This window comes from Meleagris gallopavo, chromosome 1 (assembly GCF_000146605.3).
Source record: "Meleagris gallopavo isolate NT-WF06-2002-E0010 breed Aviagen turkey brand Nicholas breeding stock chromosome 1, Turkey_5.1, whole genome shotgun sequence".
Classification (NCBI taxonomy): Eukaryota; Metazoa; Chordata; class Aves; order Galliformes; family Phasianidae; genus Meleagris; species Meleagris gallopavo.
This window is the reverse complement of record NC_015011.2, coordinates 170162639-170180707: the sequence shown is the minus strand read 5'-3', so window position 1 is coordinate 170180707 and position 18069 is coordinate 170162639. Positions and strand designations below refer to the sequence as shown.

Below are 18069 nucleotides of genomic sequence, written 5' to 3'. Positions count from 1 at the left end.
TTTATTCTGTTTAACAGTGGCTTTTAATCTTTAAAAGCCTTGTACAGTTTTCATGGTAATAATAATGTTTAGGAGTACAGTGCTTGCTGTCCCTAAGAATGAAGGGGAAACGGTTAAGAAATTAAATTATATTAGTCCTGCTTGAATGAGTGATTATTTTTAATTTGGAATGCAATTTGATTATTGCTCCAAAATATCAAAGGAATAGACAGCACTTACTACTACTGGGTATAATTCATTAGTGAGAATTTTAAGTGAGACACAGAACTTTTTATTTTACTGCTTGATCCAAAGAAAGGCAGTAGTAATGTAGTTTTACTGAGTTAAAATTTCTAAGAGTGAAAGCCAAACTAAGCTTATTAATGGACTTGTTATGTGGATATCAATTTGTAAAGCTAATGTGAAAATACTTTTGATATTCTGAGGACCTTTGTAAACGTGGTTATAGTCTGTAGAAAAAATCGCTTTCAATATGAAAAATAGCAAATGCTTGGAGTGTTTTGCTGTGTAGGAATACAGTTTGCATGTACAATTCAAGTAATAGTGCTTCCAACACGTTAAAAATGTTTTTGGTTGTTACATCCTTTTTGTCTTAAAAGTACAATTCATTTGGTCACCTCTAAAAGTTTCTAATTAAAATAAATTTGTGTTGAGGTGCAGTGCGGATTTTGAGCTATCTATCCTTAGAAGAAAGTTTGGCAACTTTGGGGACTGGAAATTGGCTGTTTCCTTGGCAGGTGCCCCCTGCTGAAGGAAAACAAGCTTGTCGAACAGAAGTATGTCAGAGGTCTGTTGAGGTCTCTGAAAGGCAGCCTGTACTGATGTGTGCTAATCCAGCGCACAATTAAAATAGATTTACATCCGTGTTGTACTTCGAGGAAGTTCCAAGAAATATTTTCATTGCAAAGCTGGGTCAAGGGAATAGGTACGTGGTAATAGACTTCAACATCTGATAAAGTAGAAACAACTTCTGATATGAGCAGTTAGTTACTTGTGCTGTTGTCTGGGAACTGAGGCTGGGTAGAGGCCAACTCTGGAGATTTTTTCTTCTTTTTAAAATACTTATCTTTCAGCAATGCTAATTCACCAAAATTTAATTAAGTCAAATAATTCTACGTTCTTTTATTAACTCATAACCTATGTGCTTGTTTTTCAGTAAACCTGATATGTCTCGATTGAGGTTGGCTGCAGGTAGTGCTATTGTGAAGCTGGCACAAGAACCCTGTTACCATGAAATCATCACCTTGGAACAGTACCAGCTGTGTGCACTAGCCATAAATGTAAGGAAGTTGGGTGTGATGTGTGGGATATTGGCAAATATCTATATGTATGTGATGTTTGTTGCGTATACTTCTGCCAATCTGTATTTATGAAAAATCATCGGGTTTGACATGAATTTCTTTTTTCCAGTTCATAATCCTGAAAATTGATTTTTTGAGTGAGCATTAGATATGTTGGACTGCAGTGACAACATAGATAATTGTTTCTTGATAGTTGGGTAGAATGCATTTGGAACATGGAAATCTGTGAAGGTCATTGGTATGTTTAAAATTGCAGAAGAATTAGGAGCAATTCTGCATGAGATAAGGGAGCTGTCCCAAATTTCTGCCTTTGAGACTGAAGTAGCAGAAGGGAAATATCTTTCAAATTATAAGTGAAGACTTAGAATTTCTCTCCGTTCCTGTTTTTAAAGTTTTGTAAATTTTACAGTAATTGATTGACTTTTGTATTTGTTTACCAAAATTTAGAGTGTAAGCTCTTTCCGGACAGAAATTCTATGTTTACTGATCCATGAGGCATCTAATGGATTATGAATAATTATAAATAACTTTTATAGGTATTCTTGAGTTTTTCTGCTGTTTTCATCCTCCTTTCAGACTGTTGAGTTCAGATCCTCAGGTGCAGAGGATCTACACTTCAAGATTATTTATGTGGGAAATAATACAATCTGTATATGTGTTTTTCAAATATTTGCAGATATATGTGCACACATAAAATTATGCCAGGTACTAAAATTAATTTGCTGTTGGTAGGCACATAAGATCTTAGAACAATGTACAGTCCTTTTTGTCACTAGCAAGTCTAACCACAGAGTAGGGCACTCAGGTGACATTGAGGCCAACTCTGGTATTTTGTAACTTAATATACTGCAAATTTTCTTTAAGTGGACAGATCAAGAAGCAGATAAAACAAAAGGAAAAGCTTAATTTTTAAGGTTTATTATGGTTGCATTTGTTCTATTGTGTTTCTGTGCTTGATATTTAATGGATCTTTTTTTTGAGAGAGAGAATGCCACATTCTCTAATTGGAATTACTTGAGTGTAGAAAGCATAATTAAATGCTGTTGCCCATTGCTTTAATGTTGCAGTGGTAAACAGAAACTTTATGATGATTAAGTGCACATAGTTTTAGTCCTTTTAAAATAAGTAATGTATGTATTTCCCAAGCCTGTAATCTCCCCAGCAGCCAAGTTCTTTGTTTTACAGAACAAACTGACATGTTGGCAAAGCTTCATGTTGAAAGAGAGTAGAAAATGATGTTGATTACTTCAGTATTCAGAAGATTTTCAGATCAGATTTAAGATTTTAAGATAAGCTGTTGAAAATACAATTTTAGTTGTTTTGAGAATAAATATTTTTTGTTATTTGAGGTACATTAAAAATATCAAAAGCAAAAAGAACCATTAACCAAAAAAAAAGAGAAAAAGAAACAAAACAGCAAACAAACTTGCTGAGATTCTTTCATAATCTCAGTTTGAGGGTGTTTTAATTATTTAAGCAAGTCTGTTAGTTTTCATGAATCAGTGTTATTTCTTAGGGAGGGATACAAGCCACTTTGCAAATACTTAAAAAAAAAAAAAAAGAAGTATTGGAATTAAATTTAGAGATTAAGCAGATAAAATTGGGCTATGTATAATTTGTAGTGGTATACTGGGGAAAAAGTGGTAGAGCTTGGCTGAGTTTGGTCCCTCTTCCTCTCAGTGAACTTGTGTACTGAGCTGAATTTTTGGTTATTCCTGATATTAGGATATAAACAAATAAAAATCATTTCAAATTTTCTCACAATAGCATCAGTAATGAACTATATCTTACATTAAGTCTAATCTAAGAAGGATTTACTTCTTTGACACAGCAACTATACAGAAGCCTGTTCTAAGATTTCTAAAGACTTTAGACGTAAGTAGTATTAACGAATGGGAGAAGAGGGCTCCACCTCCTTAGCCTTCTGCTCAGGGGTGGATTTACTATGAAGGCAGGCCATATACAGATACAATAGACCTTGAGTATGTCTTACAGGTAGAGTTTGCAGTTTGGGTTGCTGCTGCTTCATCAGTCAAGTCTGGCATTTGGAGGCTTTTTAAAAAATCTTTATATATTTATATATATATAAATATATAATAATTATATTATATATAATTATTATTATATATTATAATTATATAATATATATATATATATATATATATATATATTATATATTATTTATATATATATATTTACCTCGTTTGTAAATTCAGCAGATTGGGTGTTACCAGTGACTACATCTTTGTCTCTGCTCTTCCTGTTGGCTGATAACTGGAAAACTCTCTAAATTTTAAAGCTGTCATTTAACCTAATAGGTATTTATTTTTGTTAATGTTTTTTCTTCATACTTAGAGATAACAAATCTTTCTTTCTCTTGATCGTTTTTGCTGGGATAAATAAGTTTACAATACATTTTCCTGTGCATTTTCCTCACCTGCATCTGTTAACTGTTTTTGGCCTTGAATGGTGTCCTGATGTTTGTAGGTTGTTTTCATAAAGAGAATTTTGAAGTTAATATCTCCTCTGGGAATACATTGCTTAATAAATCGTAAGAGTACACTTACTCCCCTTATTATTTTACTTTGTATTCATTGACAACTGTTGGTCACAAATTATACTCTTCTGTGGTCAGTCATGGTTCATAGGTTTCTAAATTATGATGGAAATGTTTGGTAGTCTCTTAAGCATGTGACTTTTAGTTCTGTTAAGTATTACTCTACTTCCAATGCTAATGGCTTGATGAACATTTGTGAAATTGCAATAATAAAATCAGTAGTGGTTACTTATGATTAAACAGTGTTTCAATGCAGGCCTTTACCTTTGGCCACACAAACTGAGTGGTCCCATTATAAGCAATTTCTGTGCCTCTGTTCTTTGCCAAGTCAGGCCTTGGATCCTGAGTGTGGCATCTTTCTCCACAGTCTGAGACATAACTTTCTTCCTTGCCTTCAGGGAAACTCCAACTGATTAATTCAATTTAATTGTTTTGAATTGGTATTAAAAAAAAAAAAAACACCCAAGTATTTCTACGGTTTCTACATTTCTGTGGTTTCAGGATCTGAACTTGATTTTGACTTTGATTTTCAGCCTTCTGTGTTTTCTTTCACACTTTATATTAATTTTAGAAGGCTCACTGTTTGCTTTTTTGTTTTGTTTTTAATAGGACGAATGTTACCAAGTGAGACAAATATTTGCTCAGAAACTTCACAAAGGGCTTTCTAGACTACGGCTGCCACTAGAATATATGGCTATTTGTGCACTGTGTGCAAAAGATCCAGTGAAAGAGAGAAGAGCTCACGCTACGGCAGTGCCTTGTGAAGAACATAAATGTCAGAAGGGAGTATCTGAAGCAACATGCAGCAGTTAGTGGTAAGAGAATAGATGTCACTCTTTGGTACGAGTGCTAGAATTCAAAGGTTAATGTTAATGCACTGTGGAAATGTTTTCTATTTTAATGCACAGAATTGCTGCAAATTTTTAAGTTTTACTCACAGGTATCTAATGAAAACAGCAGAGTCCAGATTCTCTTTTGCACTTAAACAGACATGAGTGAGATCTTCCAGTTTCTTTAAGAGTTTTGTTAATGCTTATACTTAAGTATACTGGAAGTGCAGCTGTTTTTCAAAGGCAGATCTGTATTGTTTGAATGTAATAGTTAATTATGTTTTAGTTGATGTAGCAATAATTAATTTCACTGAAGTAATTAATAATATGCAACCTTAGTGACATTTTAAAAGCTGCACTAAATTAACAGTCTTTGAGCTGCTGTACCAAGTAGCTTCTTATCTTGTCTTATGCTAGCAAAAGGCTGTATTTGTAGGCACTTCAGGATGAGTTCATCTAATTCTTTTCTTCCCAGTAACAACAGCCTGCTTTGAAGTTGTTATGGTGTAATGTTAGCTATTTTTCTCTTAAAATCATTCCTTGTCCCTTTTGACTATACAGATGACGATATTGTATGTGTGTGTTTGGCTACACTGGTGTACAGATGTATGATAACATCGACCTTTCTGAAGAGCTCATGACATTTTGAGGAAGTGTCTTTGAGAGTTTTATTTCTTTAGAGGATTACTGATTGTTCTCAGCTCTGACATTTGTGAAATGATGTGGATTTTTTTTTGTCTTGGGGTGCACCTGTTTTGTGAATCTGTTCTTATGGATGCCGTCAGATAACGGATTTCATTCTGCATTTATGAATCACAGATTTTATTAGCTGTGTCAGTCTGTGTGCCTCAGTCCCATTAGACTTAGATCAGACAGTAAGTCTGCAGAGAAATCCTTTTGTATGCTGTTAATTAAACTTGGGGGGGAAGCCAGTACATTCTCTCTCTCCTCAATAACAGGTAAAAAAGAAAACTGCATTCAGCAAAAGCCTCGGACTATTCCTCTTGAAAGCTTGAATGATCTTGAAAAATCATTTCAGTTATGGAGGAGGAAAGTATAATAGTTTTCGTATAGCAAAACATAATTGCTGATTTCCTAGTTGTACTGAGATAGATACTGCAGAGTTACTATGGAAAAGTCTTTAGAAGCAATAAAGTGAAGCCTTGGTGTGTGAGACGTCTTGAATTCAGTAGGACCTCAAAGTGTGACTGACAGATTTTTTTCCTTGCTGAAATAACTTACCTTGAGTGTTTCCACTGAATGGATTTACACTGTAACCCAGAAGAACTTCTAATTAGCTATAGCCTGCAGGATTTTTTGGGGGGTCACAGCGCTGATTCTGTGATACTCAGATTTACCAGTCTGAGATTTTATCAAACAAAAAGTCTTGAACCGTGTATTTCTTATGGAATTATTACTGCAGTGTAGTATAGATGAAACCCACTTCTGATAAGATCACACTGCTTACACATGTACCTCTCACACTTCTTACTGGCCATGCAGTAGCTCTTGCTAGTAATGACCCTAGTATGTACTTTGAAAAGCATCCACAAAAAGCTAAAGATGAGAATCTGCTTCTTTGGAAACACAGTTAGTTTTGTGGTTCTACAAGCCTGGTGATTTTGTAATATGCTTTTTCTTGAAAACTTGATAAAAAGTGATGAGGGAATTTGGAAATTTGGGAGGGTATTTCAGCATTTGTTAAAAAGATCAAGAGAAATGTACAAAGAACTGGTACCAGGCAGAAAATTGCCACTTTGCTCCATGCTGAAAGGCTGGTAGTTGCACTGAGGTCTCTGTGTTCTCTGAATGGTGTTCACAGTGGCACTGCTTAAGAAGATGCTCATTTTACTGAGTATGTACATATCACCAGCTCTATCTCTGTAGAGACTCGTCTTGCATAGGAATCTTTGCTTTCTACTTGTGGACTTGTACTTGCGAGTCAGCAAGTAGAAAAGTTACAAAATCTTCATTTAAAAAAAAAAAAAAGTTTCTTAAGTTCGCATGGATGCGGATCTGGGGCACATTGTTGTTTCAAGTGCTTATAGTTTATGTCCATGAAGCCATCCTGCCTTTTAGGAAGTCTTTGTCTTCTCTTTAGAGATGAATGAAGATTGTGTTAATACTATTTTTGTAATGATAAGGGTTAAATATCATATGTTTCAATTTATCCTTTTTCTTTTTTAGATGAATCTGTTTCAGTTTGTTTTGCAGACTCATTTGATACTATTGCTGTAGTTACATTACCAGGTGTACAAGGCAAGAAGTTATTGAAACTGTGTTACTGAGCCTTCTATTTAAGTTCAGAATCAACTTTGTATTGCCTAGGACACGTCTGTGGAAGCCAGTTTTGCTAGTGTTCTGAAATCATAATTAGTTTTTTCTTCCTTGTCACCTCTTTGTTTTTCTTATTTAGCTGATGACTGAAATGCAGGACAGTGCTTGAAGGAGAGGAGGATGTTTAAAACGTTAATATTGGAATGTCACTAGGAACATGTTATAGTCTGCTTTGCAAAGTACACTGGATTTCAGTTACATAAATATGCCTTAAAATACAAAGAAATAGATGTCTTTATTTTTTCAAGCCTCATTATGACTTATGTTGTGTGGTGTAATTACTCTCTATTTTTTAACTGGATCAGTTGCAACAGCTATGTAAAGGTGTATCCATGGAACTCTGCAGCACCCTCTTCTGTGGGCCTTCATAAATTTTGAATGCTTTCCTTGTTGTTGTGACTGAATCCAAATAGCTTATGAAGGCTGTGCAGCACCTTCCTTAATCTATCCCATTTGTAATGATCTGCATAGAGTAAGATTTTACTTTTGCATAGCAATTATTTATTTAGTCTACATCCCTAACTTGGGATAGTTAAAGCTTCCTGAGGGAAGATTTTCCAGATATGGTCATGTCTTTTGTGACCTTCTACTTGCTCAAAAATGTGATTAGATATTTCCAAAAGTGGAGCCAGGAATTTCCCCCCTCCCTTCATACATTCATTCAAACATTTATTCATAGACATGTTCATACTATGTATTTGCATGGGCTGCAAGCATTGAGATGCTTTTACTGTAGTAATACACATAATGCTAACATGCCTTGCCTATGTCCTCCCTGTTGCACAGGACATAACTTTAATAACTTAAATGTGCTGTATATCCTTCAGTTGCTCACTCATATTAGGTTGGAGAAGGCAGTGTTTTTCTGTATGCCTTTCTGCCATCATTACCCTTTTTCATTCTGTTTATCAAACTTTTGAAATGCTGAAACTCCTTCTATGTGGTTGGCTCAGGAATTTTTTACTTTATGAAAGGTGTACTTTGTGATTGTGACTGTCAGAGGGTCTTTGGTAGTAGTCCTTATTCTTTTACCTCCTGAGGAAAGTTGATCCATCTCTGCAGTTATGCTGGTCTCAGATGTTGCAATTAACGTTTTGTGATTGGTCATCATCTGCTTTTCAGAGTCCTTCAGAATAATGGTTTTGAACCAAGGAAAGGACTTAGGTATAGAGGGAACTGCAGCTGATTTTCAAGATATCTAGGAAATATCCAGTCCTGGAACATGGTTAAAATCTCAATTTTTGTACGTATGAAACATCTACACATTGACTATTAGATGGATATTAACAAAAGCCTCATAAGGAAACTATAGGTGCACATGCCTTGGTACTTATGCTTTATATCAGTGTATGCTGACTCTTTTTGTTCTTTCCTTTGTAGTAGAAAATATTCTAGGAAAATGTATTTCTTGAGATGCAGTATTTTAATGCATCTTTCTTTTGCTTTTCAGAGAAACTGTTGTCACTTCTACCAGAGTATGTTGTTCCTTATACAATACATCTTCTAGCTCATGACCCAGATTATGTCAAAGTCCAGGACATCGAACAACTAAAGGACATTAAAGAGTAGGACTGTCTTTAATGTTGTTATTTCTGAGAATTATAGTAATCTAATTTTATTCTAAGTAAAATTTTAATTTAATGAGTTACATTGATACACTGTTCAGTACATGTAACAATGGCAATTATTACTGTGAAACACTGTGGGGAAAATGGCATATGTGCTTGTTTAGTGCTCTTTGGCATCCTACAGAAATACCTGCACCTTCTGCTCATCCTGACCTTCATTTCTTCTTTCTCCTTTCTAATGAATTGGTTTCCTGGAGATTTGTAATACTAATAAAACTTCAGTAAACCACTTTCTAAGTGTGACTTCTTTGACAGTAGTATTTTTATGCATGTCTTTGTTCACAAGGAGTACTGCCTTTCTCCTTAGGTGTTTGTGGTTCATACTGGAAATATTGATGGCTAAAAATGAGAACAACAGTCATGCATTTATCAGAAAAATGGTAGAAAATATTAAGCAGACTAAAGATGCTCAAGGACCAGATGATGCAAAAATGAATGAAGTAGGTGACACTTTTTGATTGGTAAATGTGTTTAATTTTGACATTGCTCTGGAAATTGGTTACTTTTGTTTACACATCAACTTGAAGATGTCTTTTGCTACAGTTGTATAGAGTACTTTATGTAGTGATTACATTATTGCAGTTGAGATGTCAGACATGGTGACAGATGTCTTGTGTTTCAGTAGGATGTAAGTTTGACATCATTGAATACTACCTTTAGATGTGTGTAAGCTAAAAATTTTACTCTTTTAAATCATCCCATAATGTGAAAGAGTAAGAAAAATACATTCATGAGATGTTTGTATTATCTAATACGTATTATGTAGTGAATAGATCAAACTCATCTTGTTGAGGTTTTTGCATTACATAATATGAGGACTTCACTAAAAGTAATGCCTCCTATTTTATGATGTTGGCCCATGATGGCAGAGGCAGATGTTGGCGGTATGGCAGTAGAGGTTGAACCTTCCCACCAGTATGCCATTAAATGTTGTTGCCATGTGACAGATGGCAGCAGAGGGGCAGTCTGACAAAAAGGCATCTGATGTGGAAGTAGGTATGAAGCAAAGGTGTGTCATTGAATTCCTCCATGCAGAAGAATTGACACCCACTGACATTCATTGACACTTGCTGAACGTTTATGGAGACCAAACAGTGGATGTGAACACAGCGAGTCGGCGGGTGTTGTTTCAGCAGTGATGATGGCATCATGAAAGACAAGTCACATTCTGGATGGCCATGCAGACTTTTGTGAGCGTGGCATGCAGGCTCTTGTTCATTGCTGGCCAAAATATGTAACCAATGGAAGTTGCTGTGCTTAAAAATCAGCATTTTGAAGCTGAGAATTTTTCTGCCAAATAGTGTTACTGCACTCTTTGTAGCTGTTGTAGTCTCCATGGAAATAAGTAGGAGGCATTACTTTTGGAGTAACCTATGTACATAAATTCGTCACTTTTTTACTTTTCCCAAAGGCATTGGGTTTAACTTTGTCTTTGAAACCATGACATATGTTACTCTTAAACTGTAGAAAGATCATGGAAGCCGGCTTTCTTTATCTGCTGGGTGTACAGTGCTTTTCTGCTTATGTTTTAGAACTTGGTGATACACTGTTCAATATGGATGCTGCTGTTAAATATTCTTTTCAACTCAGACCTCTTATAATCCTCTCCTCAGAAGAATATTTTTGTCAGACTTTGAAATGACCTTCTGATTTTTCATTTTTACTTTTTATTGTTTATTACTTACAGAAACTCTACACAGTCTGTGATGTAGCAATGAATATCATTATGTCAAAGAGTACAACATACAGTTTGGAATCCCCTAAAGATCCTGTACTTCCAGCACGATATTTTACTCAACCTGATAAGGTAGACCTTGGAGTTTAATTTTTCTTGAGATAAGTCTATTTAAATCTTCAGTAGTTATAATGCAAGAGTTCTGTAGATCTTGTAGAATTCTCTGTATTATAATTAGTTGAAGATATGTGTTTATGTTTTTGTAAGTATTTATGTTTACAGACATTTTTCTGTCTTTGTAATTTTTTTAGGAGATGTTATAGTTCAGGTTTAAAATTTCAAAAGTATAAATGATGTAATGAAAATCTCTTCTAGTACTACTTCCAAAAATGTTTATATCTTGTTCATTGATTATTTTTTTATTCCTTCTTTATAGAATTTTAGTAACACCAAAAATTATCTTCCTCCAGAAATGAAGTCATTTTTCACTCCTGGAAAGGTGTGTGTTTGTTTATTTCTAAGAAATTGATTTGTCTACTTTACTTTAAATAACAAAACAAACAAACAAACAAAAAACCAACAATACAAGTTAATAATTTAATATGTAATAAAGGAAAGGACATACTATGGTTTTCATATGGATTAATGTATCTTGTTCCTGATTATAGGAAAACATTTATCTGCTACTTTGCTAAAGAAGTAAAACTGCAACATCTTCATTAACCTTAACTTTGCAAATGAAGCACTAACTGTGAGCCAGCTACTTTCCAGTAGAGGTAGAATGCAAGTTAGGAAAATACACATATGTTAAGATATCTTTATTTTCAAAGATGAAAGCCAATGTTTACTGATCTAAATATATAAGGATTGTATTGAGTGTGTGAATATTTGAACTCAGTGAGTTAGAAATCACTTTTTACTGGAGATACAAGAGTTCTGAAAAGGAAGTTTTGTTTCAGATAGTCATTTTTAAGTTCTGTAATCCCATGCTTGACAGAGAATTCTTAACTTCTGTCCCAAGCTCGCTGATAATAAGTTTGCTGTGACAACATTAAAATACAAGTAACATGGTTTTGCTATCATGAAAAATCAGAACGGTTGAGGTTGTAAGGGAGCTCTAAAGGTCATCTGGTTCCAAAGCCCCTGATCTCTCAGTCTTGTCTCAACTGAGGAATGCTTTTGAATTTTCATTATCTTGGTGACTCTTTTTGGATTTTCCAGTAGCTCTATGTTTCACAGAATCACAGAATTGTAGGGGTTGGAAGGGACCTCCAGAGATCATCGAGACCAACCCCCCTGCCAAAGCAGGTTCCCTACACCAGGTCGCACAGGTAGGCGTCCAGGCGAGACTTGAATATCTCCAGAGAAGGAGACTCCACAACCCCCCTGGGCAGCCTGTTCCAGTGCTCCGTCACCCTCACCACAAAGAAGTTCTTACGCACATTCGTGCGAAACTTCCTATGCTGCAGCTTATGTCCGTTTCCCCTCGTCCTGTCTCCACGTACCACTGAAAAGAGACTGGCCTCACCGCTATGGCCGCCACACCTCAGATATTTATATACCTGGATCAGGTCCCCTCTCAGTCGTCTTTTCTCAAGGCTAAACAGACCCAGTTCACTTAGCCTTTCTTCATAGGGGAGATGCTCCAGGCCCTTCACCATCTTTGTGGCCCTCCGCTGGACTCTTTCCAAGAGATCCCTGTCTTTTTTGTACTGGAGAGCCCAGAACAAGTAGCTTACTTTGAAATTCTTTTTCTGAGTGAGGTTTTATATTTAACTTTCTAGACACAGGTACTCTAGCTGCTTTTTTTTTTTAATAGTTCTGGAACTCTGCAAAAAACAGCTACCAAGTTTTTGAACACTGAAAACATTTAATTGCTTTTTCATTATGAAAACAACATGGTATGAAATTGGTCTAGAGTATAGCTATAGCGAGGAGCTATGAGATTGGGTTTGGTGCTTTGTGGTAGCAATGGTAGTGGGAGGACAGTTGGACTAGATGATCTTGTAGGTCCTTTCCAACCTTGTGATTCTATGATTCTATTGCCTTTTGGGGATGGAATACTAAATTGTGTGGATTTTAGTTAGGTGGACCTAAGCAGGAAATAGTATTTGAGGGCAGCAGCGTCTTCATTGTAGGTTCAGTGATGAGGATGGAACTTAGTGCAGGTTCTGTTTGTTATAAGTTCCTCCTTAGGAGTTAATCCACTTTGAATTTCAACATCTCTGTGCTTTTGAGCTTTTTCTGTATTCACTTAGAAATCTCTGAAAAAGAAATGCTCAAGGCTTCTATGATGTGCATGTTAAGCAGTGTGGCTTTTTCTTTATGCTGTCACCAGCTAGAATCTAATATTGAAATATAGAGCTGATCATTCTAGATGTTGTGAAATCTGGGGAATGATCTTTAATTGTTCACCATTTTTGTAGGCAGGTGCTTGGCATAAAGGTCTATTCTCTTTAGGACTAACTGAACGCTTTCAGCTTTCTCAAAAGTAATTATGAGCTAGAGATATTTGGCATATCTGAAAGGTAATCCACTTAAGTAACCTGAAGTTCACCATTGTCTGGAAATTTTGGCTCCTATTAAAAGCCTAACAATTTCCAAATCTGTGTATGAATCATTGGAGTCTTCTCTGGAATATTTACTTTTGAGATCCTCATTCGTTCCCAGTTGAAGCTAGTGTGGTTTGCCATTACAACTAAGCCACTTTAATGGCTTATTTGCTGAATGTATTGTCCTACTGCTACTTCTGTTTTGCCAGTTGAGATGCTTATCTAATCCAAATGGTGAGCTGCTTCCAGCAGTTACATTAGCAGGAAGCAAACTTTAAAAGAAGTGCTGAAGTGACTTACTGCAAGGTCAGGTGACCGCCCAGTACTATCAGTGAGAAGAGGACAGAGTTATAAGTGTTGAGAAAATAATACTGGTTTTGGTGGCATTTGCCTATTTGATTGCAACTCTATCAGCTTCCTTCTTATATCATAACTTCAGTATTTTAATGTTTATTGTTTTGTGTTGTAATCAAAATTCTGATTGCAGGAAGTGAAATGTGTGAATATTTTTAGTACATGTTAATATTATCTAAATGCTTAGTTTAAAATAAAGGAAATATATTTTTGGTTTCAGCCCAAAGCAGCCAATGTTCTTGGAGCGGTTAACAAGCCTCTTTCGTCAGCAGGCAAGCAGTCTCAATCCAAATCTTCACGAATGGAAACTGTAAGCAATGCCAGCAGCAGTTCAAATCCAAGCTCTCCAGGAAGGATCAAAGGGAGGTTAGTAGACAACAAAGGAGCCTTGATATTTCAAGTATTTGTAATGGAAACTGAATATTTCTGTAATACTTTTTAAGTGAGAAACAGAATGATATCATTGTGAAGTGAAGTTATAATGGCACACTGCATATTAGGAACCACAAATTGAGCTTTTCAACAACAGAAATAAATTTTCTCTTTAAAAAAAAAAAGAGAGAAATGAAGAAAGAAAAAAGATTCAAGAACAATCAGAAGAGAATAAAATCACATCTACAAGTTTGTTGAAGAAGGGAAAGAGGTTTTCATATATTTATATGTAGATCTGCAGATCCTAGGAAATTTGTAAACACATTACAGCAGCTTACATGTCATAGAAAGAGAGAACTAGGCCAATGTGGTGATGTAGTATAATTTCCTTTTCTATGAATTTGTGCTGGACTTAGCAAATAAATGTTTCAGGGGTTTAAATTCTGTGATAATGGGAAGGACATACTGAAATATTAGAGAATTTGTTGTCTCGTTAGCTAGCTGTCCGTAAAATTTATACATTGTTTTATTTTGATTTTCTAAGTTACAGTCTTGGTGTCTTTTATTTAACAGAAGGTCACATTGTTAATTTGTTTCACAGAGAAATTCAGAGATTACAGGGTCCCCACTATTAATCTTCTCACATTCATTCAGGACTGAGAGAAAGTTATATTTTGAACTAAGACTTCTCCGTTTATTCTTCTGTGAATATTTAATATATACTATTAATTTGAAAAGTAGGGCAGTGCTACACAACAAATACTTCACCACTCCATGGCAATTACACAGACTTCTTACAAGTCATACAAGTTCATATGCAGAAATATATTATTGATTAAAGGCAGATTAGAATCCATCTTCTTCATATCCAGTGAAGTGAATCTGAGACTACATCTAGTCTATTTAAAAAAAGTAAAAGTGCTGCACTTGCAGCCTAACCTATTCTGTCATCTTCGTGGTCTCCCCAACTCACTTAAGTAAAATCAATTAGCATTTCGAGTGGTGATACCAAAGGAGAGTCCACCAGAAGCAATGGTAATGATTGGTTATGCATGGTATTTCCCATTCACTATGACTGAATATATTCACGCAAGCTTGCATCTGTTAAGGTGATGTATAAAAACTGTCAGAACTTACTGCAGATTTTTCTCCTTGTAGAAGAATGTCTTTCTCACTCTAGGCAGTGCCCAGTACAGGGAGTTGGTGTATCTAAATGTCACTCGTCTTTTTTAATGCGTAGAATATTTATTTACTGTTAAAACTCTGCACTGTTACTTAATAAAATTAAAACTGCTTTTTCCAGCTTCAGTGCAGATAAAGAGGGATTATTCTTGTTGTTTGGCTTTTGTGCATTACCTTCTACTTGTGGGTCTCAGTGTTTTACAAATCATTGCCCACTTATACATATGTAGAAACTGAAATAAAAGTGGAGTTGCTTTTACATATATGCTGCCATCAATAACTAAAGAAAGCTGGGGGATGAACTGTCTCTGAAATTTAAATCTACTGTTCTACCGCACAAACCTTACCACAGGAAAGAGCTTTAGTTGGTTTGTGGGGATCTTTGGATGTAAAGGGTATGCAAATGTAAACATGCACAGATATCTTGTATCTCAGTAAGGCTTTTCTGTTTCAAAAAGATCAGCTGTGGGTTTTTTTTTTTTTTTGTTTCTTTTTAAACTGAGATGATCATATTAGCTTGTGATTGACCCCTTGCCCTTAGATGTTCTTGTTTGTGGTATCCCATGATAGCTGCACTAGTCTGAGTGAAAGGTTCTTTCTGACAGATTGTTCATGGTTTAGGAATAGATTTCTTCTGAAGGTTAATCTTATATATATATTAAATGATTACCTGCTATATTATAATAATAAGGAGAACAAATGCTTATTGATTCTAGGCTTGATAGTACTGAAATGGACCACAGTGAAAATGAAGACTTCACACTGAGTTCACCATTACCAGGGAAGAAAACTGACAAAAGGGACGACTCTGATCTTGTAAGGGTGAGCCTTTTGGTTGCATTACAGATGTTTCATTTTCAGTTACCAAGACATAAAAATAACAATGAATATGCTGATACTTAATATTTTTCTAACATGAAACTGAGGTAATGTTTTCAATTGCTGAAGGATGTGCTTAGAGATGAAAAATGGAATGAAAAAAATGTTCAGTTTGGCTGATTACATTGCCTTTGCGTCATACTGACAACTTCAGAAAGCTTTCAAGATTGCCTGTTATGATTTGCAGGATATTGAAAGGAGTAGATTGTGCTAAAGCTAGATTGGTGACAATTAGTCCACAATTAGTCTGATGTTTGGAATTCATTGATGAAGTACTTGAAACATTGGTCAAGTTGATATCTTGTTTGGGCTTCTGTTTCCCAGTATACTGTAGTTTTTTTGTATGTGCCTGGTGGTTAGTGAAAATATGACTTTGTAAGAATTAATTGGACTAACTTCAGAATGTTCAACTGCACAGGAATTCTGGGGGAGCACATTAACCTGTCTGAGATGTCAGATTGCCTTTTGAGGTTGTAAAAATTATTTTTGTAAATAGTTTATTTGCTTGTAGCTAGCGAAATGGTAACACATAAATTACGGTGCTGATGTATTATAATGAAGTATTATAATTCTTACCTTTTTTGGTGTTGTGCCATTATTGATGTGAAGGCATGTTCTTTTCCAGACAACTGTGTTGTTTTGTTGTTTTTCAAAAGCTGTAGGGAATAGCAACTCCTAGTCACAGGTTATCTTGAATAGGAAGAGGACATTCTGATTTGATACTGGATTTAGAAATTCAAGTAAGAGTTATCTGAATAGCTGTATGGATTCTGTTTTCTTGCATGTAATTTGTACAGCAGTGAAGGCAGGAAAAATCAGGAAAATGGATGGTTCTGAATGACAGGTATCACAAACAGAAGCTGTAGCATGATTTTAAATGTCTGTGCTTGCTGTGATCTGCCTTAGGCTTTAGGGCAGAGTCAGCTAGCTGATAGTTATAGATCAATAGAGTCTCACAGGATTTAAAATAGTCTTAATTCTCAACAAGCACATTGCCAAACTGTTACAAGAGAACATTAAACTTCAATGGGTAGCAGAGTGGTGTCATTGCTATGCTGAGTTACAGTGTCAACATAATTCAGAAGACATTATACATATGTCTCTTTGAAAGAGATTTTAGTGAATGACCATTAATCAATACCTTTGAGAGCAGTAGGCCCTCTCCTTAACAGTTCTTACTGATGGACTTGCATACTTCAGTGAATCAGCAATTCTTAAGACTCCTAATGAGAGCAGAGGAACTGACTTGGGCTCCCACTAAGATTTAGGATTTTAATATGTTTATGGCAAGTATTAACAGGCTGGGTATTCGGTCTCAAGCAACGTTTACACATTATATCAGAATGCATGAAAAAATGAAGAAAATTATAGTTCTATTAACCGTTTGAATAAAAAGAAACTCATATATCATTAGTAAACTATTTTTTGTTTCTTAATAACTTTTGGCTGTCTGTCATAATTATAGTAATTTAAGTTATGCATGACACATTATGAATGAAATCAAATCTATTAAAACTTGATGTTCTAGAATGTATTAAGGATATGCCATATCTGATGTCACTGCTACTTTGTTTTTTTTGGACCCTCTGTTCTCCTGTTAGGTCAGTTTGTCACATTTCTCTGAATTGCCTGGGGCATATAAAGCTACTGACTAGTAAAACTATCTTGAATTTTTACTTGTCTTGAAGTGCAGATAGCCATTCTATGCTGTAGTATTCACAAAATCACAGAATTGTAGGGGTTGGAAGGGACCTCCAGATATCATCGAGACCAACCCCCCTGCCAAAGCAGGTTCCCTACACCAGGTTGCACAGGTAGGCGTCCAGGCGAGACTTGAATATCTCCAGAGAAGGAGACTCCACAACCCCCCTGGGCAGCCTGTTCCAGTGCTCCGTCACCCTCACCACAAAGAAGTTCTTACGCACATTCGTGTGAAACTTCCTATGCTGCAGCTTATGTCCGTTTCCCCTCGTCCTGTCTCCACGTACCACTGAAAAGAGACTGGCCTCACCACTATGGCCGCCACACCTCAGATATTTATAAGCCTGGATCAGGTCCCCTCTCAGTCGTCTTTTCTCAAGGCTAAACAGACCCAGTTCACTTAGCCTTTCTTCAAAGGGGAGACGCTCCAGGCCCTTCACCATCTTTGTGGCCCTCCGCTGGACTCTTTCCAAGAGATCCCTGTCTTTTTTGTACTGGGGAGCCCAGAACTGGACACAGTACTCCAGATGAGGCCTTACCAGGGCAGAGTAGAGGGGGAGGATGACCTCCCTCGACCTGCTGGACATGCTCTTTTTAATGCACCCCAGAATGCCATTGGCCTTTTTGGCCACGAGGGCACACTGCTGGCTCATGGCCAACCTGTTGTCCACCAGGACGCCCAGGTCCCTCTCTGCAGGGCT

The 18069-nt window shown here is 36.0% G+C and overlaps 1 protein-coding gene across 1 annotated transcript in view; it reads left to right on the top strand.

Annotated features, from left to right (window-relative positions):
• PDS5B (PDS5 cohesin associated factor B) overlaps positions 1 to 15706 on the top strand; it is a 47268-nt gene extending 31562 nt beyond the window's left edge. The window contains 9 exon segments of the mRNA XM_019612202.2: positions 1157 to 1280; positions 4468 to 4605; positions 4607 to 4673; positions 8476 to 8590; positions 8961 to 9093; positions 10341 to 10460; positions 10765 to 10827; positions 13455 to 13600; positions 15505 to 15706. Of these exon segments, the coding sequence (XP_019467747.1) occupies positions 1157 to 1280; positions 4468 to 4605; positions 4607 to 4673; positions 8476 to 8590; positions 8961 to 9093; positions 10341 to 10460; positions 10765 to 10827; positions 13455 to 13600; positions 15505 to 15691 (1093 nt within the window). The 3' untranslated portion in view covers positions 15692 to 15706.
• Positions 15707 to 18069: the final 2363 nt, after the last annotated feature.